Below are 26866 nucleotides of genomic sequence, written 5' to 3'. Positions count from 1 at the left end.
CATCAGAGTTGTCTTTCAAAATTATTCTGATTCTCCTCACTTCTTTCTTCAGGTTCCTAAGAAACTGTTATTTTTTGTCATTTCTCTCAAGTAATTATTATCTAATTACAATTAATTTAATTACAAATTAATGGGATAGTAGACTTTTTTCAGTTTTTATTAGTAAACTGGATTTTTCTGTTATTTGTGTTAGAAGTGGCAATGAAAATAAAGCAGAAAGTGGTCCTCATTCAGTGAATAATATCTATAAGCATTTATTAAATGACTTCTGCATTTAGGGCATACACAAACAAGCAGTTGCATATCATGTAGCTTTGTATCCCTGCATAGCACGTACCCCAGTGCTCCTCACTTGGTTTTTACAAAGCCTAAAGCGTTCAGATCTCAATTTTATATATGAAATTAAAGATTAATGTAGTAAACATGACTTTGGTTTCTGGAACAAATCAAAATAGAGGAATCTCTTTAGTTTCCTGAGAAGTCAATATCATTAACCAGATGAAGAGAGAAACTTTTTGTTCCCTCCTCTACTACCACCACCACCCCCAAAAAAATTATTTGAAAAATAATTGAAAAATTAAAACTAAGTATTTTTACTTTGTTTTGTTTTGTTTTTTCATAATAAACATACAATTTGAGTTGGATCTTCTATCAGGGGATTATTTAATTAGCAAAAGGAAATTCTGTAAGTCAGATTATCTCCCCAAGCAAATTACTCATATTTGATTATTAATAAATATTTCTCTGGCAAATTTTAGCTGAAACAACAGAAAATTATGCTGTTTCTTGCATAATAGTAAATGTTTAGGCAGATTGCTTATTTGAATGAGTTGCTGAATAAATGAGACATAGTATGACAATGGCAAGTGCTTTCCCATTTAATTTTATTTGGGTCTTAAGACAATGTTACTTGGCTGAATTGTGACAACCAAATGTAAGGCTGGTTTATAAACTTACTTATGTTTGTTGATTAGTTGTATTTGTGAAGAGGGAAAAAATTCATTACTTTTAAGTAGAGTTAAGTAGAGTAAACACCCCAAATATTTTTTATATTTACTAAAAAGAAATTACATAATTAGATTTATAGAATGAAAAAAATATACTTGTTTGAAATTGAAAAAGCATAAAGTAAAAGACAACTCATAGATTATGGGGTTAAATTTGAAAGTTAATTTATTTTTAATATAATAATATAGTATTGTTTAACATGGCATTCATGCCAGCACCAGTCACACCACTTTATTTATTTAGTTAGTTTTTTTAAATTATAGTTTTTATTTACCAGATATATGCATGGGTAATTTTACAGCATTGATAATTGCAAAACCTTTTGTTCCAATTTTTCCCCTCCTTCCCTCCCACCCCCTTCCCTAGATAGCAAGTTGACCAATACATGTTAAATATGTTAAAGTATACATTAAATACAAGATATGTATATATGTCCAAACAGTTATTTTGCTGTACAAAAAGAGTCAGACTTTGAAATAGTGTACAATTAGCCTGAATCACATCACTTTATACATAGAGCCTACTGTGGTTCTCAGTAAATGGTTTTGTTTTGGGAGTGTTATTTTCATTTTTGTTTTTTTTAATATGATTCAGTTTTTTATTCTCAGGGATAAGATGTAATTCAATTATAACAATTGCTTTTCATAATTAAATAACAAAGTGTTCGTATAGTTTTAAATAGTTTTTATATAGAAAAAGGGAAAACATTAACAATTCTTAGACACAATTTTTTAAGAATCTGTATTTTATTACTATAAGAATCTATTATTTAATCATTGTGGGTATTCCCTTAGCCAGTGTAGATCATTATTCTTCAGTGGCTTCATAAATGTCCTTCAAAAATTGCATTAGTTTAAAACTTAAATTGAATTTAACATGATGGTGACTTTCTCCAAATTTCCTCAAGCCATAGACATTTTATCACAATAACCATATTTTGAAAACTTTGCACATTAACAGAATATGCCAGAGCTGATGGCAAGGCCTTTAAGAATCAATTCCGGGGCAGCTATGTGGCACAGTGGATAGAGCACCAGCCCTGAATTCAGGAAGACCCGAGTTCAAATCTAGTCTCAGACACTTAACACTTCCTAGCTGTGTGACCCTGGGCAAGTCACTTAACCCAGCCTCAGGAGGGCGGGGGGGAAAGAATTCCACTTCTAACTCACAATGAGACATTCTCTTGAAGGAATTTAAATATGTCAGACTGAAACATTCACAAATAATGTATCTTTGCCACTAGTGTTTGTTCATGCAGTATGGATGATGTTTTATGTACATATTTTTATACAATGTAATTACCCTAGGATTTGTATTCTGGTATGAATAATTGAAAATTTGGAGTAATGGAATGTTGGAAAATAATATCCAATGAGAATCCAAGGGGAAGGAGAGTTCTCTGCAGATATTAAGCCCTGGGTTTTTTTCTCTGCCTTTCATTTCTACAAAGTGAATGAACTTGGTGTGCATCAGTCCCTGCTTTCTGAAAACTTAAATCATAAGAGAGTAGTAGAGGAGCAGCAAAGATTTTGATTTGCTTATGCATAGAAAATAAACATGCACTTTAGGAAAGTAGTCTATCCCTGCTTTCCTTCCTGCTTTAAATTATATTGTTTAAATGAACTTTTAATCCTATCCTTGTGTGTTTTTCACATGGATGTCATTTTTTTTCCTGCATAGCCAAACCCTTTCTTTCTTCATTGCCTTCTTTCCCTTCAGCCTTTATGGCACTGCTTTCCATATTTCCTACTCTCTTTTAATTTAGACAACAGACCCAAATTAATCTGTATGTTGTTGATATGAAAAGGTATGTGTGTGTGTGTCTGTGTTTTTCCCTGAAGTGCAAATATGATTTCTGCTGGATTTGCCTGGAAGAATGGAAGAAACATAGCTCTTCGACTGGAGGCTATTACAGATGCACTCGGTATGAAGTCATTCAGCATGTGGAGGAGCAGTCCAAGGAAATGACAGTGGAGGTGAGAAGAAATTAAACTAAAATGCCTGTCCAGTTTATATTGGTACCTTGAGGGCATTTAAATATTTGTGTAAATTTTTGGCTCTCACTGCTCCCATGTGATTGAAGCATTAAACTGAAAACTGGATTGGTATCAGTGGAGGCCTATCCTCGATGTAAGGCCCTCCCTAAAGTGATATTTTTTAAAGGGATGGATAGATTAGGTAAGTAGATTGGTAAATGTCCATAGACATATTCATATAGCTATGTATGTCTATTTATATCTATATGAATATACTAAAAAGTTCTTCAGAATTTCAGAGAGGTGTGATTTCCTATCTATGTTTCCTCTATCACTTTCTTGAGCAAAGCAGTACTCCCATGAGTTAGGAACAGTGAGGATCAAAGTAGCACCAACCTCTCAGATCTGTTGTGAGGACAAAATGATGTTCTTAGCACAGGGCCTGGCCCAGAGTCAGTAGGCTGATTCTCTTCTTTTTCCTTAGTAGAATATGTGAAGTATTGTGGCTGAAAATGTAGTAGATGGGGGCCAACTGTGGTAGGAAGCATTCCTTAACATAGCTAAGCTGTCCTCAAAAGACCACTTCTCCTCCCCCTCCCCCCCTTAGGCTCGTTTGCCAAGCCTTTCCAGTTTGATATAAGACTTGCCAGAGCTGCTGCCACTGCCTTGCTACAGTAGGTCACCATAAGAAGATTTAAGCCTTATTAAGAAGTCATCATGAACTGTTTTTGAAAAAAAATAGCTTTTTTATTCATTTTTATCACTGCTCTCTTCATGTTTGTCACTTTCATTCTCCATCATCTCTATTCTGTTAGCATACTATCAGCTATTGACAAGCTACACTCAGGTTTTGTGGAAGTCCAGTTGGAGGCAGGGAGGAGGGCTTAAAATCTGCACCAGTGTGAGTTTTTCCTTTAATTTCAGTTTTAAAAAAGGTCATGACTTTAAAGAGAGGTACGTTTCTTAATATTCTAAATTGTAAATATTCTAAAGATTGTTTTTCATTTTTATTAAGTTGTTTTCAATTGTGTCCAGCTCTTTTTAATCCCATTTGGATTTTTCTTGCCAAAGATACTGGAGTTTTCCATTTCCCTCTCTGGCTCATTTTACAGATGAAATTGAGACAAACCAGGTTAAGTGACTTGTCCAGGATTGCGCAGCTAGTAAAGTATCTGAGGCCAGATTTGAACTCAGGACAGTGAGTCTGACTCCAACCCCATTACTCTATTCATGACACCACAGTTGATTTTTGTTTAAAGCATAGAAATTATTACTGTAGTAACATACAATGTTAATAAGCTCATGGGTCTTATGTAAGTTATTTATGAACTTCGTTTCTAGGCTGAGAAGAAACACAGAAGGTTTCAAGAACTTGACAGATTTATGCATTACTATACAAGATTTAAAAATCATGAGCTCAGCTACCAGGTATCTATCTCACAAACTTCTTCAGATTAATTAAGCTTCTCTATAACCAATTCAGGAGTTGGATGTGCTAACAGAGTTTTTTCTTTCTCTTTAGCTAGAACAACGCCTTCGAAAAACAGCCAAAGAAAAGATGGAACAGTTGAGTAGAGCTCTCAGTGGAAGTAAGTAGGGATGGTGGGGGTGGGGATGGTAGTAGAAGTAGTAGTAACAGTAGAGGTGGTGATGGGTGAATGTTAACAAAAATGGATACAAATGAGTCTTGTGATATTAAATTTCTTTTAAGAAAGCAAATATCTTCACACAGCTGATTATTTTAAACCTGAATTTATTTTTGAAACCTCCAAAAGTCAATTAAATATAATAAAATAGCTATGATAAATTTAAAACAATATTTTCATCATTTGTTGCCATTTGGAATTTGTTAAGCATTAAGGAGCCAAATATTATCCCATAGCTACCTTAAGCTAACTTTGGAAAGTGCATAAATTCTTTGCAACCCTTGACATTTTGTATCAGTTATACATTAAACACTAGGCATTTTCTGATCACACTCTAAACTGCCTCTTTGAGACATGTATCAAAATCATTGTCATTATCACCTATTTATCAGATGAGGAAACATATTCCCAGTGAGGTAAAGCCACTTGATTGTAGGTACACAGCTAATCAGTTTCAAAGGCAGGATTAGAATCCATTATTCCTACTTCCAATGCTGCCAGTCCAGAGCCCTTAGAGATCATCTAACTGAAACCTTTCATTTGATTGATAAACTAAAGGTGGGTGACATGAAAAAAATTTGTCTCAGATTATATAAGTTATTTCTCTTGTAAATCCCACCTTATATTTCAATTGGTTTTGTGTATGCTTTTTCACACTCTTGGATTGTTTGCTCCTTAAGGATAGAGAACAATTCAATCATCTCTGTATCTTCCATAGTACTGAGCACAACCTCTTATGTATAGTGAATTCTTGGTAAATTTTTATTGCACAAATTAATAGCATATGTTTTGCCAAATGAGCAGCTATTGTTTAAATGGAACATTCGGTTTGAGACAGAAATGTCATCACAAGTGTTAACTGATAATCTTCTAATCCCTCCTCTTACCTGTGATTTAGATATATACACACATACTACATGGAGTATCAGAGTCAAGCCTACTCCACCAGCACTCATTCCCCTTCTTCTGTTGAAAGCCCCAGTCAAAACATATCTCCTACTTAGAGAATCCCCAGACTGACCTAAGTACTTCCTTTTCCCTGTGACTCTTAACCCATACATCAGATCTTCTTGTCACTTGATTTTTTTTTTTTTTTTAATAAAATTTTGGGCTTTTTTCTCCAGTTACATGTAAAAAACATTTTTAAATTTTTTTTTAATTTTGAGTTCCAAATTCTCTCTTCTTCCTGAGACAGTAATATGATATAATTTACACATATGCAGTCACATAAAGTTTCCATACTAAGTAATTTTTTTTAGAGGAAAATATGAACCAAAGCCAAAAAAAGAAAAAATTGCAAAGACCCTTATTATTTTTCTGGAAGTATATAACATTTTTTATAATCAGTCCTTTGGAATTGTCTTGAATCATTGTGTTACAAGAGCTAAGTCACCCACAGAATCATTATACAGTAGTGCTGTTACTTTGTACAGGATTCTTCTGGTTCTACTTACTTTGCTCTGAATCAGCTCATGTAAGCACTTATCTCCCATCTCAATACTATCCCAAAAGCCATGAGACCTTTATGTGTCCTGAGTTGAATTCTCCCTTGTACAATGTTTTCTCCAGTTAAAATATGAGTTCTTAGAAAATAAGGATTGTTTCACCTTCCTGTTGATATTCTTAGCTCTTAACAAATGGAAAGCACTTAATACAGATTTTTTTTTTTTTTTAAACATTCCATCTACTTAGACTACTCTGCAAATGAGGCAAAAATAAGTTGGTCCAAAAAATGTCTGCAGTTTAGCCTGGCATCAGCTGCTATCCCTGTCCTCAGGATGTACACATGTACATCAATAAATACACAGCCATTTAACAGAAAAGAAAGCATGTGACTACTGGGAGAACTAGAACTTGAACTGAATGAAGCAGAAGGATTCTCATAATCAATAAACTATAAAGTGCTTTGCACATAATAGGGCTTAATAAATAACTGTTAAATGAATTCATTGGGATTCTTGAAGATAGACATTCAATGTCCTTTATGGTTTACATTTGCAAAACATAGTATGAATATAAATGATGATACTGAATATAATTCCCCAATTTCCTCAGCTATAAAATGGGAACAATATTTTACCTTTACAAAGTTGTTGTGAGGATCAAATGAGATAATAGAAGTAAAGTGCTATGGAAATGTCATCTGTTATTATCAAGTGAAATGCAGGATGTCCCAGAAGTCTCAGTACAGTATTAAAATGTAATGAATTATATTTCACCCTAGTCTGAACCCCTCCTATTACAACCTCTTAAGGCTTAAAACAGCATTAAGATTTTTGAAACATCCTTTATTATGAATTCTCTTTTCTTTCCTTCTGATCCCTAAAAAGAAAAATCTGAAATGATTCTTTCTAAAAGAACAGAAATTTATATTTAAATTTAGTTGTTCAGGTATTGTGTTTTATTGCATGATATAAGCATCTTTTTGCCTGTGATTTTGAAACTTAATTTCTTTTTATTTCCATTTAATTACTTAATTACTTATTATTATTATTAATTACTTAATGCAATACTTTCATGTCCCCAATGTACCTTTCTGGCCTTTTCTAATCCACACCTAGAAACTGAGGTTGAATAAGTAAAATCTAATCAGATCCGAAGTTCTTAGTGCAAAGATGGAAAGCCAAAGAAATCTGTGTGATTCCCTTATATAGAGAGTCTGGAAAGCAAAGGTCTCAGAAGATATTTTATCTACCCTCTTTTTGCATAGTTTTCTTTATTCTCTAGCATTATCTGTCTAGTAGCTAATTAAGAGAATTGTTTTTTCCTATTAATAGTAGTCTGAAGCAATAGTTAAACTAATTAGGAACTGAGAAGTCAGTTGTAATTTATAAATAGTGAAGTTCCTCAAGAATCATTTGAGAGATTGTTTAATGACAGAGATAACTTGAGATTCTTAGGACCAAGAAGCCACAACACAACTTATGTTTTGAATTCATGCATCTAAGTAAAAGACCTACTTTGTTTTAAAAAAAAAAAAAAAAAAGACCTGAATAATTTCTCTGAGTCCATATCAAAATTAAATATTCCTTGGACAATATTCCTTGTGTACTTTTTTTTGTTTTGTTTTGTTTTTTTTGTTTTGTTTTTTTTTTTAAAGAAATCACATTTGCTTATTATAATAGTATAGCTGCAGAGAAAAAGTGTTTTCACAGTGCCCGGATTACCTTGTAGCTGAAGGAGGCTGTCCAGATACAACTTTTATTGAAGATGCCGTTCAAGAACTCCTAAAAACTCGACGCATTCTCAAGTGTTCTTATCCTTATGGATTTTTTTTGGAACCTAAAAGCACAAAGAAAGAAATATTTGAACTTATGCAGGTAAAATGAAACTTTTATTATTAAATGTACATAGTTACATTCTTAGTATTATTTGCTGTCAAAGCAAGCATATATGTAATGTTGTCATAGAAAATCTTTTCTTTTCCTTGTAACACAAAACGAAGGGTGGTTTATACTTGAACGTCTCTAGATTGATTGTTTTTGTGCTTGGATTTTTTTTTTTAATTATTAAATATAGAGAGGTTTACCAGTAAAAAATATAAATTTTGTTTGTTCAAATCTAGAAAAATTGGCTTTTTCTGTGAGACTCTGCAAGAGCTGTAAAGTTTTCTTTAAGAGTTTTTAAAAAGTAACAGATAGATGGGCGGGTTATCTCAATAATGCTCATATTTAAGGAGATAATTTAAATGAAATCCCAGAGCCAAAAAGTGGCAATTTCTTTGTATAGTTTGAAACAAACAAATAAACAAACATAATTTAAAAGCAAAAATCTGTGTTCTGTTGTTCACATCCATCACCCGTGAGTCCTCACCTTAGTCCCATGCTTTAACCCAGATTGGCGTCCTTTTCTCTCTGTATGTCCCTTCTCTATGACTGTATCCTCAGACATGTCAGTCACAGAGACTCCCTTTCTTCAACCCCTTCTAGCCTGTTTCAAGTTTCAGGATCCAATTCAAGACTTAATGTCTTCTTGAACATTTTTTAAGCTAACTGTCCTATGGTAGGGTAATCTTTGGCCTTCTTTGTACTCCCTCCAGCACTTGTATCTCCTGTCCTCAGCTGATTGATTACAAAAGCTGGGTTTGTTGTGCCCTAACAGCTAACACAGGCAAACGAATAGAGAATGACTTTTTGTTGAGGGAGCTCTGTTTGCCTGAATATGAAATGGCTTCAGATAGGATGCTCTAATTTGTAGATATCTGGAAAATTACATAAAATACAAAAATCACACTTTATAAATAGAAGTCTTTCTTTGTTCCATATTACATGAAGTCAATTAAGGAAACTTAGTTTGACATTTCTGCCTTAAAATGAGATTGGGAAATCGGATTTCTGGTTTGTAGGGAACATCTGATTCTTCTTAGCATAGGATATCTTTTTTCCCTAATACAGACAGACCTAGAAATGGTCACTGAAGACCTTGCGCAAAAAGTAAATAGGCCTTATCTTCGCACGCCTCGACACAAAATCATTCGGGCAGCGTGCCTTGTGCAGCAGAAGAGGCGAGAGTTCTTGGCGTCTGTAGCAAGAGGGGTTGCTCCTGCAGACTCACCAGAAGCACCAAGGCGCAGGTACAGAGCATGGTTGTGTCTGAAATCACTGAAATTAACAAGTCATAAAACCAGTTCATTGTAATCTGCACTCTTATCTCCCTAAATTCTATCCCAGTAAAACTTGTATTTCTAGGAAGAATTTATAACTAGTGTATTAGTAATGGAAGTAACTATTAACTTTAAATTATTTCCTAGGGCATACAATCTCACTTTTCTTATTATTCTGTATCATATGGTGTAGCATTCCAAGAATTAACAAGACTCAGTCATTTCATACTTAATATAAATTAATAAATTAGACTATTTCAAAAGTAGCATCTTTAACTTGATCTGTATAATAATATATTCCTTCAGATGATATTAAATGTAATATACATTTATGATTCTTAGTAATTATCTTGGCATATAAAAGTGTTATAGTACGGAAAGTACTGGGCTTGGCGTCAGGAACACTCTTCTCTATTTGCTCAAATCCAGCCTCACGTCCTAGCTGTGTGACCTTGGGCAAGTCACTGAACTCTCTTTGCCTCTGTTTCCTCATCTGTAAAATGAGCCAGAAAAAGAAATGGCAAACCCCTCTAATATCTGTGCCAAGAAAACTCCATGTGGGTCACAGAGAGTAAGACATGACAGAAATTACTGAACAACAACAAAATAAAAGATTTTGGTCATCTTTGCTCACTTTTCAGTCAGTCTTTTTTTTTTTTTTTTTTAATATACAAAATATGTATGTGAATAGAGAAGGGGAAGAGGGAAAGAGAAATGCGTATTTTGAATGAGTATAAATTAGATTGTGCTGGAAGAAATCCTGATATATGCAAGAAATAGCAGTTACAAATAAATTTATGTCCTTTGACATAAAATAAAAATAAGTGAAAAAACATTTTTTCTGTGATGTAATGATTTTATTTTTGTTCTCCATATTCCTAGTGGAACTTATATTTGATTTATGCATGCTATATCTTCACATGAATAAACCATAAATACTACTTTGCTTTGAGTACAAAATAGGCATTTCTTACATTTGATGTTGTTAAATCATTTGTCATATCCAAAGCTTCATGATTCCATGGACCATACTGTTCCTAGTTTGGGGGGGGGAAGGCAGTTATTTTTTTGTTTTGTTTGGGGGGTGAGAGGGCAAGATACTGGAGTCGTTTGCCATTCTCTTCTCCAGTGGATTAAGGCAAACAGAGATTAAACTTCACATACTTAGTAATAGTCTAAGGCTGGAATTGAATTCGTCTTCCTGACTCCACGTTCAATGCTATTTCCATTCAGCCACCTCCTTATGTTTGGTACACATCTTAAATCATATTTTTTGTTCTACAAGATACATTTATATTAAATCCCAGCAGTTACTATTTAGTACCTTGCATGTAAGAGCTATTTGTAGAATTAAGTTAGGTTCAAAATTTTAATATTAGTTTATTAAATTCTAAGTTTAGTAGTTTTATTGACAAAACAAGATTAAAGCAGAAGAATATCAAAGATTTTCCTTTTTGTTAAAAGAGCAAGGGACTAGTGATTTTCATTGTATAGTTCTGTTAATAAATCATATGGTATGTTTAATTTCTTTGTAGCTTTGCTGGTGGAACGTGGGATTGGGAATATTTAGGATTTGCATCCCCTGAGGTAATTGTTTTTGTAAATCTTTTTTAAAATTGCATTTTTTTTGCAGTCATATTTTATGCAATTTACATTTATATCTATTCCAAATCATATCAATCTTAACTACTGTGAGTGATGCCTTCTTTTACTTTATGATATGCAGGTAGAATTAACTTTTGCCTTTCTTGGCACAAGTTACATTAAGACAGTGAAATTTTATCATTTTAAATTATAGTTTAGACACTGCTTAGTAAAACTCTAAAAATAAAATGTTAAGTCTTTTAAATTTAAAATATTGATTCAGCCTAAGTCTTTAGGGATCATAAGTAAGGTTTTTTGGGGGAGAGGTGGGGTTCTAATAATTTAATAATCTGTAAGGTAATTTTTTTATATTAAAATGGAATGAAAACTAATTTAGAATCCTTAATGTTATTGTCTTATAATTAAACACTGAACCCAAAAAAAAGCAGTGATTTTTAAATTCAAGTATGAGAAGATAATTTCGTATGAAAACTTTAATGTTTCAAAAATATGTAAATGATGCTTTGTTTTAATATAAGCTTCTTTTAAGACTTCCACTCTATCTTTATATTTTTTTCCATTCTTGATTATTAAGGCCATTTTAGAACATTGAATAAATGTAATATTTTTCTTTAATTCTGAAATATTAAGTTATAGCCTGAACAATTAGCAGATAGAGTGAAAACCTTAACTATTAATGTTTTGCTTTTCTGAGATTTGAATAGCCACTGTCATTTTGGAATATGATTTTATATGTATAGAGCAATTTCCTGCCCACTTATGTACTGCTCTCATTTTGTCCTTATTTGCAGAAAACCATTTACGACTTCTTAATGTCATAGTTTATCAATTAAAAGGCTCGTCTATGAACTTTGACCTTTCATTTAATTCCTTGGTAACTACAATTTATATTTTTAAATAAGTAACCCTTAGAACTTCTTAAAATCGCTCAATATGTTTTCATGAGGATTAAAGAAAATTGGAACAGAGGTGAATTTTCAAGGAATTTGAAATGGACAAAAAAGACATACTAATCTCTGTGTTGTACCCAATAGATAATAGAATTGATCATTTTCCAAGAAAAGACTGTGGCTCATTTAAATCAGGTCTTTGACCCTGCTTAGCTTCTGAGGATACTTGCAATCCCCTTAGCTAATGACATTTAAAATGTGGTGGCATATCCAGAGAGAGAGAGGGAGTATGTAAGTGTGTGTGTGTCTGTCTGTCTGTCTGAGAGAGAAAATATGATTTGTGTGCATGGAAATATAAGAAAGAATTTCTCTTAAGTCAATAGAAAAAGTATCATAATTGTATTTTTCCTACAAAATGCATTAGACAAACTTTATTTTTACCCCAATCCTGTACTTTTCAGTGGTATTTTCTGTGATAGAATACCAAGTACAGCATCCGTGTCATTGTGATAAAAAATTCTACCCAGAATGAAAAACAATTCTTCAGCTTTCAAAAAAAAAGCATTGAGTTTAAGGTCAGTATAAATATGGGAAACTTATATATTTCAAGGCAAGCAAGAATGATCTTTCCAAAATACTCAGTATTCTATATTACCTATAGATCTGGAGCTATCAACTTAGGGAATTGTTAGTTATATCAGGAGTCTTGAAACCTTTTGTTTGGACATTTTACGTGACATTTTGTCAAGATGATGACAGACATAAACTTTATTTCCATGTAGAATGAATTACTAACCTCTCCACAGTTATATTTTTGAAATAAATTTTTCTACTTATATTTTTTAAAATGCTAGTTTTAGCATTGCTGCCAGAATTAGTTGATTTATATTATTTTCAAAATGCCTTTGTCACTTTGAAACATCAACCTTACAGCAAATTTTATTGCAATCTAAGAGATTACCTTAACATGGGATATGGCAACTGCTCTGATATGAAAGTTTCAGATCATAACTTTATCATTAACAAGATGGACTCTTGGAATCTTAGAGGATAACCTAGAAGTCATTTAATTGTGCAGTTCCTTATCTGATGCATTATCCCCTTTTATAAGACTCCTAGCAAATATCCATGAAGCATCTGCTTGAACATTACCAATGATAAGAAACTCACTATCTTGCAAAACAATCCATTATAATTTGGGGGAGCTAATTTCTTCTTATATTGATCCAAAATCTGTTTCTCTACAACTTTTACCCATTGGCTCTTCTTCTGTCTGTCATAGGCACGAAGAACTACTCTATATCCTCTTCAGTTATGTTAGTGTTGTCAAGTATTTCCTATTCCCTTACCCATTCTCACAATCCTATTATAACTTATCTATTCTGTGATTTATGAGCATGCACTACCTACTTCAGGGTTGAAGGGAAAGTGATTATCAATACTGAAACTTTAAGCAAATCTTGGTAATTCTTCTGAGTAACCTTGGGCAATTGCTGACTCAATCCACAGTAAGCCTAGAATCAGAAAGAGCTGCATCCAAATTTGGTTTCAGACACTTACTAGCTATGTAACTGTAGGGAAGCTAACCTGTATGCCTCAGTTTTCTCAATAACACTATTACCTCGCAGTGTTATAAGGAGAATCAAAAGAGATATTTATAAAAAGTACTACGCACAATGCCAGATACATAGTAGGTGCTTTATAAATCCTTATTCCCTCCCTTTCCCTTTCTTTGTCACCAAAGTCATCTTTAGAAATAATCTGTTTCTCAAATACTTCTGTACTTTCTCTTTTCTCCAAGATTCCAACAAAATTAGTTAGAGGGATGCATTGATTGCTTCTATGAATTTTCTCAATGTTTTTTGCTGTGATTCCTCAAGATCAAGAAATTACAACCCATTGGAAGCTATTGGTTTGCTTTTTTAAATCTTTTGTCCTATTTTGCGTTTTACTTATTCCTGTTTTTGTTGTTATTTTCAGTTTGGTAATCATTCTCCTTGACAGAGAAGATCAGTCTATAAATATTAAGTACATACTTAGTGCCAAATGCTGGGAATACTAAGACAAAAATAATTTAGACTAAATCCTTGTCCACAAGAACTCTGCTGGGATGCACAAAGAACATAGGAAAAAACTTCAGGATGGCAGGAGATTGTAGCACCTGGGGAATAGGAGACCTCAAGCAAAGTTCATACCTAAGTTAAAAATTCTTAGAGGCAAAGGTGAGGAAGCAGTGTTTTGCCAAGGATGGAATGTGGTTTATGAGAGCCCAGTAGGTGGCTGAGTGATGTGGGGAGGGAGGAGAGGGAAAGGTCCGAAGAAGGGAGGATTCGACTAGAATTTAAAATGAACAGGAGTCATAGCCAGTAAGCTTGGAAAGATATGCCAGCTTGTGAAAGGGCTTTAAATGCCAAAGAAGCAAAAGTGAACCACTGGTGTTTTTTTAAACATAGAAATGATATGTTCAGATCTGGGCATTAGAAATACTATTTTGGTAACTGTGTGCAAGACAGAACCCTTAGAATATTATTGGCAGCAGTCCATGCAGAAAAGTGATGGGACCCTGGAAGAGAAAGGGACGGGTGCAGGATGCATTTCAGAAATAGAATCAAGTTGTGGAAACTGATTGGATTCAAGAATAGGAGTGTGAGGGAGAATAAAGTCTTGTAAATGACTCCCAAATTTCAAGGTTGGGGGACCAGGATACCCTGAAAAGGGGGAAATGTGAGAAAGGACAAGTTTGATTTTGAGCATGGTGGGGAAGAGGATTAAAGACTATTCCCCTGGAAGGTGATGTGGGATTGGGAAAGACTCAGGCTTAATGTGTGGTGCTTAGTTATGATAGATATATGCTTAGTTATGATAGATACGCATAATGATGGAAGCAAAGAGCGGTCGAATACTTAGGATTTTCCATTATCTCTTAACGTATCATTTAGACCAGTGGCACAAAATGGTCACACGTTTTCAGACATGGCAATGCATACATTTGCTTTTATTAACCATGCTTGTTATAAAGGGAAGTGGGGGGAAGGGAATGATAACAAAAACCAAAAAAGGGAAAACAGAAGGCATAGATGTCATTGAAATATTTTGTTGAATATCATGGAAGATGCATGCAAGCAGGACATTGTTGGAATTACAGGGTTAAAAGCAATATACACTTAGAAAAAACATCAAGGTGTACTTGACAAATGTATGGTTTCATTTACAACCCTTCTCTTTTGTATATAGACATGTTCATGTTGGTTGGGTTTGTTGTTGTTGTGGTTTTAAGGTATTTCATACCTTCTACGTACTCCTTCAGCTGGAGGTTTTATCCTTTCCTTGTTTTTTGTGACCAAGACCTTTTATTTTTGGTCCAGGTGCATGACATAATTAGAGAAAAAAACATTTGATCAAGCATCTCCTCCTACCAACACAGACAAGCAGCTTGCCCAGTCCAGGGCCTTGCCAAAGTTATTCCCTCGGTGGGGATCAGGGTAGTCTTCCTGAAAGTCAGTCTGCTCCTGTTGGCTCTTTTCGTGATGTATTTCTTAGGAATCTAGCTCATTCTTGACATTTAACATTATTCTAATAGGTCTTCCTCAAGTTTGTGCCTTTACTTTCATCTTTTTTGAACTTTAAATCAATTGTCTGAGTTCATTAAAAACTCCTTAGAAAGATGTAATGTTCCCATAAGCGCTTTCCCCCTTTCCTTCCTCATTGGCCTCATCTGAGATTATATTGTCAACTTTATTTTGAGAGTCTCCCCTTCCTTTTCAATCTCTTTTCCCTATCCTTTCCTGACAGTAAATCTGCAAATTCTCTAAATTTTACATCTAAAGAAATTCCTAAGATACTTTATAAAAATCTATTGAAGGAATTTAATTTAACTACTCTAAAATCATTTAGTAAACAGATTTGTATTTTATATACAAAGTCAGTTATTTATTACTGAATCAAATTTATAATGAACCTAACAGCATTCTATTAGCACCACTTCCCTGCTCTACTTCTCTCCTCCCTTGTTCCCCTCACCCACCCCTGCCCCATTTCCTAAAACCCTTAATTCTTTGTGCTTCTTTAACAGCCTCAAAACATTTGGAGTTTGTATTTTCTGGACCATCCTGATTAAAGAAACATCGTGTGCTTACTTGAAGATCTTAGGGATAATGGGAAATTTCAGATAAATTGAATCTTAGGCCTGCTGATTTGTGTGAGATTACCTCTTGGGTTTTTTACCAGAATGCATTAAAAACTTGCCTTTTTTTTTTTTTTTTTTTTTTTTTAAACGACTGTTGTTAATACCACTTAGCTTTCTTTAAAGGACTTATCAATGGAGAGCTCCTTGTATGGGAACTCCTTCCTTGAACATCCTTTCATTACAATCCTAGAAAGTGCCTGAAACATGTAAAGCTTAACTGATTTGCTCAAGGTAAAACAGTGAGTTAAGAACTAATATATTTGAAGCTTGCCCAACACTATCCATCACTATATTTTGCCTTTGTACAGACTTTGATTAGCAATAGTTTATTTAATTTTCCCTTAATATGTCACTATATACATATATATATATGTATATATGTTATATATATGTATATATTATTTATTTATTTTGGACCAGACAAAAGTTCTCTAGATGGAAACCCATTTATTCACATTTTTCACCCATCTTTGTTACCTCTCTAAAAAAGGTGTGATCTTTGGAACATCAATAGCCAGTCTCGGCTAAGAGGCCCCTGGATGGCAAGCTGGGCCAGATGTCATCCAATCACAGAAATAAAGGAAAGAATAATTTTGTCCCAAGTTGAAATAGAAGCTAGGAAAATTGGGGTGAATAAGTAGCTGAAGCCTACTTTTCCAGGCCCTCTCCCAAAAATCGTCTTCTGTTCTGAGTCCTCCTGGAGTCCCTATGGATTTTACTTCTAATTTAAGGCATGACTGACCTAATATGAGATTTGTGTCTTAGTTCACATGGAATATGTCTGATTACATTTGTACAAAGTGGGATGACTCAATTATTTTCCCAAACCAGCTATAGAAATACTCTCCCCCCTTCCCCCTATGTACTTATAAAAGCCCTTAGGAGCTCTGATTTACCACAAATCAGGTTGTTTCTATGTTTTACTTTGATGAATTTTATAAATGACCCTCCACAGCCCCTCTTATTGTTTGGCATGCTTGGAATAAGCACGATGTTGTGGCAGGCTCAGGGGAGGTCTCCCCCAAATACCTGGAGGAATGGGCATCCAGTGGGGGGAGGAGATGGGACAGCATTAGGGCTTTTCCTGCTGCCAGAAAAAGCAGGGGTGAAGGCTGAGCCTTTTATTAAAAGCAACTCCCTGACCTCTCCTCGTTCTGTACCAAGTAACATTTTGAAATGATCAGCATGACATTTTTTTGGCACTTTTTTTTTGTGGCAAAGATGGGCATAGTCCTGGAGTTTATAACTAGTTCATCCCCATCGTGTAGTCATTGTGTCGTAGATAGGGCACTGGGTGCTAAATACTTATATAAACAGTTTCCATACCTATAAAATACAGAAATGAGATTTAAATGATCTCTATAGTTTCTTCTATCCTTCAGCCCTGTGATTGTATAATGACAAAAGTTTAACTGCCCAGTAAAGGAAGTGAACTATGGTTCTCCATGCCCTGTTTGCCTATGTCAGAGTCACACTTTGCTAGTGTTCCTCCAAAATGAATGCTTCTACTTAGTGAGCCACTGGAAAATCCAGTCTGGACCCAGTGGGTGTTAGAAGGATGCTGCTTTCCCCACATTAAACAACAGGGCCTTTTGGATCAACAGTCTGGCACAACTTGCTATCCAGAACTGGAGCTTGCAAGTATTCAGGTTTCGGCAGACCTTTTTGCTGCTTTTTCATTGTCATTATTTGATCTATCTTAGGCTATATGGCACATTTTATTTTAAGTTCTATTTTCTTGCATGATAAAACCCCACTTTTTGTGAAGACAGGTGATTTTATATTGTCAATATAAAATCACACTTTTTTTCTAGGGAAAAAAAGTGTGCTTCTCTCTTCCCTGCCCCTTTTTCTTTTACAAAAATTTTTGCATGCTCCTCTGTATTTTATAACCTTTGGTTTATGCAGGAATATGCTGAATTTCAGTATCGGAGGAGGCATAGACAGAGGCGACGAGGAGACATGCACAGTCTGCTCAGTAATACTCCAGACCCTGAGGAGCCGAGCGAGAGCACTTTAGGTTGGTTAATTTCTAAGACTTTTTCAAATTCTTGTCCTGCTGCCAAGAACATGACAATTGCATGGGAGAAGCAGAGGAGAATGATGATTGGGGAAAATGGAGGGTTCAAAGAGAGGAACAGAGTGTATTATTGGAAACATCCATTTATTCCATACATTTTTGTGTTTAGTTTTTCTTTCAAATGAGCCACCTCCTCTTTGGCCTACAAATAACCCACTTGAAAAGCACAAGATGTTAGACCAGATCATTCATTCATACATTATGTGACTCTTGGGTGCCCAGCAAACATTCCCTGCCCTTATGAAGCTTATATTCTAACTGGGAAAAACAGGAAATAGAAAATGCAAATACAGTAGTCTAGTGTTTGATAAGCTTAGAGCACTCAGCTGGGTGACTAAAGGGAAGAACATTGGGCCTAGAGTCAGGGAAACCCACACTCCACTCTGATCTCAGATTCTTAATTCTTTGATGTTGAACAAATCATTTAATTTCTGTTTGTCTCAGTTACCAGGAAACTTGGGATATTTTTCTCAGAAGCATTTTGCTTTTCCAAATAGCACGTAAAGATCGTTTTCAGCATTCATTTTTGTAAGATTCTGAGTTACAAATTTTTCTCCCTCCCTTCATATCCCCTACACAAGACAACAAACAATCTGATTATAAATACATACAATCCTTTTAAATTTATTTCCATAATTATCATGTTGTGCAAGAAAAATCCGGCTAAAAGGGGGAAAGAAAATCACAAGAAGGAAAAAGCAAACAAAAAAGGGTGAATATGCTACTTCTATCCACACTCAGTCTCCATAGTTCTTTCTGGGTGCAGATAACACTTTCCATCCCAAGTCTATTGGAATTGTCTTGGATCCATTGAATGTGGATCCTCATATTGCTGGGAAGAGCCAAGTCCATCATAATTGATCGTTGTATAACCTTGTTGTTGCTTTGTACAGAGATCTCCTGGTTCTACTTTTTTCACTTAGCATCAGTACATGTAAGTCTCCCCAGGCCTCTCTGAAATCATCCTATTCATCATTTATTACAGAACAATAATATTCTATAACATCCACATACCATAACTTATTCAGCCTTTCCCCAAATGATGGGCATCCACTCAGTTTTCATTTTCTTGCCTCTATGAAAAGGACTACTACAAACATTTTTGCACATGTAGGTTCTTTCTCCCTGCAGCCAAAATTAACAGAGAATTGTAGGAAAAAAAATCTTTGCAGCAAGTTTCTTTTACAAAGGTCACATTTCTAAGATCGAGAACTGAACAAAACTTATCAGAATAATAGCCATCCCCTCAATTGAAAAGTTCAAAAGATCTGAATAGGTGTTTTTCAGGGGCGGGGGGGAGGAATCCAAGCTCAGTAGCTATGTATGGAAAAAATGCTATAAATTACTAATAATTAGAGAAGTCCATGTTGACTTGAGCCTTTACATTTTATATTGCCTTACACCTTTCAAATTGACACAAAAAGGAAAGTGACATGCTGAGCAGCAGTGGGAAAATAGGTACTTCAGTACACTTAGTAGAGTTGTAAACTGGTCCAGCCTTTCTAAAAAGCAATTTGGAACTATATGCTCCAAAAAGATCAAAGGGAAAGGGTGTGTGTGTATAAAGATTTATAGCACTTGTTTTTCATAGTGAGAAACTGAGTGACTACTCAATTGAGAAATGATTAAACAGGTTACAGGGCATACATGTGTGTATCTGTATGATATAATGAAATGCCATTATGCTTTGGTAAAAAATGAAGGGACACAGTTTTTGAAAAATCTGGGAAGACTCATGAATTACTGTACAGTGAAGTGATATTCAGAACCACAACAGTGTAGACAATACTAATACTAAAAAGATAGATAACTCTGAAACTGTGGTCAATATTATGGAACTAATCAAAATTTCAGAAGTCTTAATGATGAAACATGCTCTCTACTTCCAGATAGAGTGCTGATGGACTCTGTGCAGGTTGAGACTCTTTTTGGGAGGGTTAGGGGGAGACCTTAGTTAATTTAGGAATTTGTTTTTCTTGAGTGTACTTATTTGTAACAGGTTTTGTTTTTCTTGCTTTCTCAGTGGGTGGGGGAAGAGAATTTGGGGCTAAAAATCAAATTGAATTTTTTAAAAGACACAAAAGGTAGCACTTCAGATGAGTGAGGAAGTCAAAATTTCTAAGAAGCAGAGTTGATTGGGAAAGAGCATTCCAGAGCAAAAACATCCAAAAGGGAGATGATGTATTGTGCAAGAACCAGGGAGGAGGCTGGTGTGGCTGGTTCAGGCCTGGAGAGGGGAGGAAGAAGGGACCAGCATGGGACCAAGTTGTCCAGACCTTCACATGCAAAATCAGAGTTTATATTTTTATGGTAGAGTTGAGAGGGAGCCAGCGGCAGTTGTAGAGATGAGCAGATCCGCCCTTTGGGCTTGTGTAGAGAGGGATGGGAATGGGAAGAGGCTCAAGGCAAGGAGACCAAAAGGAGGAGAGGAAGCCTTTGCAGGGTCTGATGAAGTTCTGTTTGTATAGATGGAGAGGCATTATCAGAGGGATCGTGGAGTTAGAGCCAGGAGGGCGATTTGATTGCCTATTAGTTGAGGATCTAGGCTGATGTTGAGGTCCCAAACCTGAGTGACAAGATGAAGGGTGGCATTCTAGACCAGAAGTCTGGGGAAAGATTACATTTGTGAGGGAAGCTTTCGAGATTGTTTTGAAGTGCTGATGTTCTATAACCATCTCAGAAAGTTCTACCTGATTCCCAATTACCTTTGGTACAAACTCTTTGGCCAGATACACCAGAAGGGGGCAGCAGCAGCAGAAGACATGGCGCCTCCCTGGTGAGCTCAGCCTCCCTCAGCGTTCTGCACAGCTCTTCCGTACATGACTACACCCCTGCCAGCCGCTCCGAGAACCAGGACTCTCTGCAGGTACCTCCAGCCCACTGTTCTTGGATCTTGTTTGCAGGAGATTTGCAGGACCAAGAATCTGGGGAAAGATCTAGTTCTTACTGAGTTTTTTACAGTTGTGTTTTGTGGGTTTTCTGGGGGGTTTCCAGAGTGAACAAGGATAAAATTGTGATGGGACGGGGGAGCACTAATTTACTGTGTGTGTGTGTGTGTGTGCGCATACACATAAATAATTTTGTTTGTTTTCAAGGCACTGAGCTCCTTGGATGAAGATGATCCAAATATACTGCTTGCTATCCAGTTGTCTTTGCAAGAGTCTGGGCTTTCCATCGATGAGGAAACTAGAGACTTCCTGCATAACGAGGCGTCATTAGGAGCTATAGGAACTTCACTTCCCACAAGGCTGGACACCATCCCCAAGAACATAGATAACCCTAGGGCTGCTTTAAGCAGTTCGGAGCTTTTGGAACTTGGGGAAAGTGTCATGAGACTGAGCACAGAAAGTGATCTCCATTCTGCTGACGGCCTTAGTCCCCACCCTCTCGATGACACAAGAAGTGAATTCTACTCAACCTCCAGTGACCCGGACTCAGCCAACCAGGACTCCAGCCTGAATGAAAATCTCCTTGGCAATATCATGGCTTGGTTTCATGACATGAACCCCCAGACTATTGCCCTGATTCCTTCTGCGATGCCAGAAACCGGGGAGGATTCCCAGCTGCCAGGGGCGGAGGGCGATTCAGGAGGACCACCTTGCATGAGAGGTGCCGGGCACGGGCTGCCAGCAGAGTGCAGCCTTTTTGAGGATGCTGTTGTAAGTGATGTTCGAGGGTCCCGAGCAGAAGAAAATGACTCTGAAGAAACGAGAGAAGCAGGACCTACATCTGGCCCAGGTGCTAGTGAAGCAACCAACAGCATGGATCCTGTGGAAGATGGTTCAAGTCAAACTGATCAAACCTCAGAAGAATGGACCGAACAAGTGCATTTGGTATGAACTCCATGTGTTACCTTGGGAACCCAAATAGACAGCAATTACCAATGGGGATACTGTGTGCTGTGCTTATTATGGAGATTTATCCACACGATTCCAATCCTGTTGTAAACCACTGACAAGATTGAATACCTTGGTGTGTGTTCCATCCAATGGGCATTCCCTTTTCAATTTGAACCTTTCAAGAGGTTTCCTTTGCATTTCACTGGGTAGCATTTTTCCTTTTTCTCTGACGGAAAAAAAGGAATAAGTAGGCTGTGTTCCACATTCCCAAGAAAATGCAGGCTCTGTTTAGCCATAGGTTGGCAAAACTTAAATTTGAAAGTATAAATTAAAGGCTTACTCTCTTGAATCTTTTGGTGGTTTTTCCTAAGAAATAGTTTTTCTCCATTTTAGAATTTCTCTTTTGGCAAACCTAATAATGTCTAGCTTTCATTTTCTAGTTTTTGTGTTTTATTGTAACATTTTTGCATTTTCATTTTTTGATTTTAAACCAGCAGCGGGAATTGAGAATATCTGCAGCTTCTCTTTAACGCTGCATCTCCAACAATGTCATATGTTTTATTTTCACATAAATCAAAGATTTTTTCATGTCTATTTACAGTCCAAATGTGCCAAACTATGACTAGCTGGCTGTCTAACCAGAGAGACAAGTGTTCAGTGGCCTTTAAGGCACCAAAGCAATCTCATGATTCTTTGGAGTACAAGGTGCCTAGTGGCAACAGTGATATTTTGAAATTCAGTAGGCTTTTATTGCCATGGAGACTGCATTTAAATAAATGTAGCCTGTAGCTTAAGTTAACTAAACCTAATGCTGCTGTTAAAAACAGTTTATTTTAATATTAAAATACAGTTGATTTAGCAACAGCGGTGCTGTATTTTAAGAGACACTTTAATGGAAGTGCAATCATAGTTCTTTGTTTTCACAATTTTACAATGCATTCTACTTACTAATGGGTGCAATTACTTTTAATGGTAAATATTTTATAAAATAGAGGGGAAATGGAATTTTCATGAATTATAGTAAATCCCACAATTATTTAAGGAAAAAAAGTCAATAAGACATCCTGCGCAACATGTTACTGTGCCTTTGCCTAACCTAAGTGGATAGTTGCCAGTTAAATAAGTGAGTAATTCAAATTTCAGTGTGTGTTCTGAAGTAACTATGCTATGAATTGCAATGACCTCCATAAAACCACCCATGGCCTTGCCTTTACAGTAAATATAACAACTAAATGTTCATTCAGTTTGTTTGCCTAAAGAGCAAACACTGGAGATGTATTTGTTTAATTGCACAATACTCATTTGCTGTGTGATTACTGTTTAGTGTTTAAAAAAAAAAAAAAAAAAAAAAAAGACTTCCTAGTTATCAGTGTCTTACTGTGAAGAAAATACTGGTCTTAGTGGTAAATAAGATACAATGGTACAGTATGTAATTACAACTAGAGTATATTGTTGGAATGGTTTTTTTACTTACATATAATCAAAACTAGCATAACATATGCAAAATAGATGGGCAGCACTTCGTTTTATGTTTTGCTAGATCATTACCAGAGGCCAATAGACATCAGATTTTCACTATAGAATATATACAGGCAAGTTCCAGACTGGATAAAAGACTGCATAAATATTGACGAGTATCTGTATGTAACAATTAAGGTTTTTTGATTGTTGTTTCACTGTACCATACCCTGCTTTTGAAATCTCTTTCCCCAAGCTCCTGTGGGTAGGATATTCTATTAGCTATTAAAACATTCCTCAGATGTAAAGGAATTTCCTAGCATTGACTCTATTGGGACTATTAACTTTGACACAGAAATGACAAATCCACTCTAACACTAGTTCTCTTATTATATCGATGTTCATTCTTTTAAAATTATTTTTGAGAAAAAGATTCATTTTGTCTACAGCATAATAATAGATGATAATATTGATGTTCCTATTAAAGTTATTTTGGGAAAATATCAGTTTTATCTTTGGTGAAATACCATAAGATAACCTGAAATAGTTAGTCCATGGAAGGATTTTTACAGATTTATTTTAAACTGACATTAAATACCAATAATTTCTTTGAGTTGTAATTTCTTACTTAGGAGGTCACAGAGATCCTCTGTGTCCCACTGAAATGTCTGGCAAAGCTTCAGGAAGCCTGGATTGGAGGCTCTCTGTGATGCGAGAGCACGCGGCATCCCGAGCCCTGCCTGGCTCGTGGCTGGCGCGGCGTAGCTGCCTTCTGGGCTGCGCTCTGTCCTCAGCACGAAAACTCACCCAATTTGTATTTTTCTTGGTACACATTTTAAAAACGCCACAGTCATTGACTTAATGATTCAGAAACAAGTTTGGCAAAGCCTATTTTGTAAACAAGTTAATTTTATAATGTAAAAATTACTCTAACCTTGAATTGTTCTTTGCACTTTCATAGTCTATACTTGATACATTCCCACTTTATATACAGTAGGATTCTACCAACATGTAGATGTTTGGCCAAATGAATGCTGTTAATAATATGTAAAATTCTTTGATTAAACATTTATTACTTAAACTACTTCCTTTGTCTCATTACATTTTGGACCAATTCATGAGGCTGATATCATGCATCTGAAGTGTCTTCCAGCATGATGGGATTAATTTGGTTTCTATTTATGAACCAATTAGCTTTTTTTTTTTTTTTTTTTATTCTCCACTATGTGGCCTATGGAGTCTTTAAAAAAAAAAAGAACAAATAATCCTTCCAACAAATACCCAACCCCATTATCCTGAGGGCCAGTTTGTGAAAGCTATGTGACTCTGCAGTAACCGAGCTGCTCACATTCTAGTCTCAGGAGAAATTATTGATGATTTTTCAGTTTTCAAATTCTATATATTCATGTAGGTCTCTAGCACATGAAATGAAAATTCTTTTTAATTGGCATTCAAAAAGCCATTCTCCTAGGGCAAGTAATAACAATTTGTGTTGGATGAGTAGTATCTGCTTATTCATCCAGTTTACTAATAGCTTCACTTTATGGAAGGGTCCTCTGATTTTTTTTTTTTTTCCTTAAATTGTGCGGACTTTTTAATTGTCTTTTTTTGTATTTATTTACAAGATTGTATTAAATTATAGAAGAGTTAGTTATAAATCATTAATAGGTGCTTTTAAAACCTGTTTTTATGAGAAACGCAAATGCTCATCTTTTTGAATTGTATTAATTATGCCTTTCAGTGTGAGAAGCTGGAGCTTAACTGCTGGTATCCATATATTTACATGTTTGTTACTTATTGTAGCTATTCACCTAATCAGTTTCAGTTTGTTCAGTCCTAAAAATATTTTAAAAGTACTGTTACAAGTGAAAACCTGAGATTTAATGAAGTTGGATATTCTGTAAAAAAAAAAAATTAAATACGATTTCTAAGGATTAAAATCTATCAAATGTTAGTATCAAGTTTCTTTTTTCTTTTTCTTTTCTTTTTTCTTAAGGCTGAAATGCAGAAACTCCATGGAAAAAAATAAATGTTTTCTCCACTGAATTATTATGCCAAGTAGTTGACAACTCACTTAGGGTAGATCCTGTATTCTTAGCAACATGGTATATATTTCTTATTAATAAATCCTAATAAACATTTTACCAAAGTAAGAGATGTGCTTTCTACAACACAGATAGATCTTGTTGGTTTTATGCGAAACCTTGTATTCATTAGTCACTCACATCTTGGGAAGAACTAAACATAAAAGAGGCAGGCTCCTTCACACTTCAACATGAGATGAAGTTTAGGGAGCAGCTAAGCTAAAAGGAAATGCAGCAAGCTAAGAAAATTTTTCAAGTCCTCTGTAATCTGGTCTTTAAGGGAGGATGGTCTTGAGTTTTGTTGTAGGCAGATTCCCAAGTTCATATATCAATATTGATGTATCAGAAGTATATTTTCCAAAGTCACACTCTGTAAAGTTTATAGAGTAGCCAAATTAGGTAGTTGACCTTGCATCACTCTTCCCATTGGGAATCGGTAGTATATGCAATCTGTAGTGTTCCATCCATCTGTCTACCATCTGGCATAAAGCATCTATCCTATGCCTTCTTAAAGTGTAAGGTGAAGGATCCTGTATATGGAGCTGGAAAGAGCCTCAGAGATTGTTTAGTTGAAGCCCAGAAAAGTTCACCATAAGTACCAGGGGTTAAATTTGAACTTGTGTTTGGGCTCTAAATCCGAAGTTGTCCACATACACATAACAATCGGTAAATAAAAATGTTGTGTATCAGGACATTTGAATCCCCAATTAATGGACAGTTCTATATACATTGAATAGAAGTAATCATCATTACGTCCCTTTGGAATCTCAATTTTTTTAAAGATTTAGTTATTATTATGTCTTCAATTAAATTCTTTTTTAAAATTTATGTTGTATATTTTATATTGTAAACACATCATTATGAGACTATCCTATTTCACTGGCTAATTTTGTTGGATTGTTTATGTTTCCAGCTCAGGTAGAATTATGTTTTCTACACTTAAATATATTTCTAGAATCTGAGTGAGTTTTAGCTGTAATTGAATCACTCTTTCTGAAAATGGTTTGTTTGCTAGGTTAAAATTCAGAGTTTATGCTATTAAAATACCATAATGTTAGAAAGAGTACATGTACATGTATGCATATGCACACACACACCCATCCATATATGTTTTAATATTTGCCAAATTTTAGATCTATATTGTTTTAGATTAGAGCCAGGTAGGTAGTGCAGTGGATAGAGTATTGCATCTGAAGTCAGAAAACATGAATTCATATTTTGGTACCTGCATCTCAGTATGTTGATGTCCTTTGGAAACAGATATTTTATGCATTTAAATCTTACTCTGAGAAGAGATCCTTGGGCTCAAGAAGCCCATAACAAAAAGAGATTGAGTTCCTGCTTTAGACCATTCCAGAACTATAGTATTTCAGACCTGAATGAAGTAAATATGTTATTTGAAGGGTTCACTAAGGAAGGGGACTTGGTTAATTCAAAAGGTTGATGTATTTGACTTTGGAAAATGTACTTCTGATACATCAATATTGATAT

The 26866-nt window shown here is 35.2% G+C and overlaps 1 protein-coding gene across 5 annotated transcripts in view; it reads left to right on the top strand.

Annotated features, from left to right (window-relative positions):
• ANKIB1 (ankyrin repeat and IBR domain containing 1) overlaps positions 1-25245 on the top strand; it is a 140066-nt gene extending 114821 nt beyond the window's left edge. For 4 of the 5 annotated variants that reach the window (XM_074272249.1, XM_074272250.1, XM_074272251.1 and 1 more), the window contains 9 exons: positions 2850-2984; positions 4326-4412; positions 4507-4573; positions 7805-7950; positions 9025-9203; positions 10769-10820; positions 17823-17934; positions 20724-20860; positions 21090-25245. In XM_074272249.1, coding sequence (XP_074128350.1) covers positions 2850-2984; positions 4326-4412; positions 4507-4573; positions 7805-7950; positions 9025-9203; positions 10769-10820; positions 17823-17934; positions 20724-20860; positions 21090-21833 — 1659 coding nt within the window. In that variant the 3' untranslated portion in view covers positions 21834-25245. The remainder of the gene's footprint in view (positions 1-2849; positions 2985-4325; positions 4413-4506; positions 4574-7804; positions 7951-9024; positions 9204-10768; positions 10821-17822; positions 17935-20723; positions 20861-21089) is intronic. The other variant, XM_074272252.1, reaches the window with a different exon arrangement.
• Positions 25246-26866: the final 1621 nt, after the last annotated feature.

Source organism: Sminthopsis crassicaudata, chromosome 5, assembly GCF_048593235.1.
Source record: "Sminthopsis crassicaudata isolate SCR6 chromosome 5, ASM4859323v1, whole genome shotgun sequence".
Taxonomy (NCBI): domain Eukaryota; kingdom Metazoa; phylum Chordata; class Mammalia; order Dasyuromorphia; family Dasyuridae; genus Sminthopsis; species Sminthopsis crassicaudata.
This window is presented reverse-complemented; position numbering and strand designations above follow the sequence as displayed.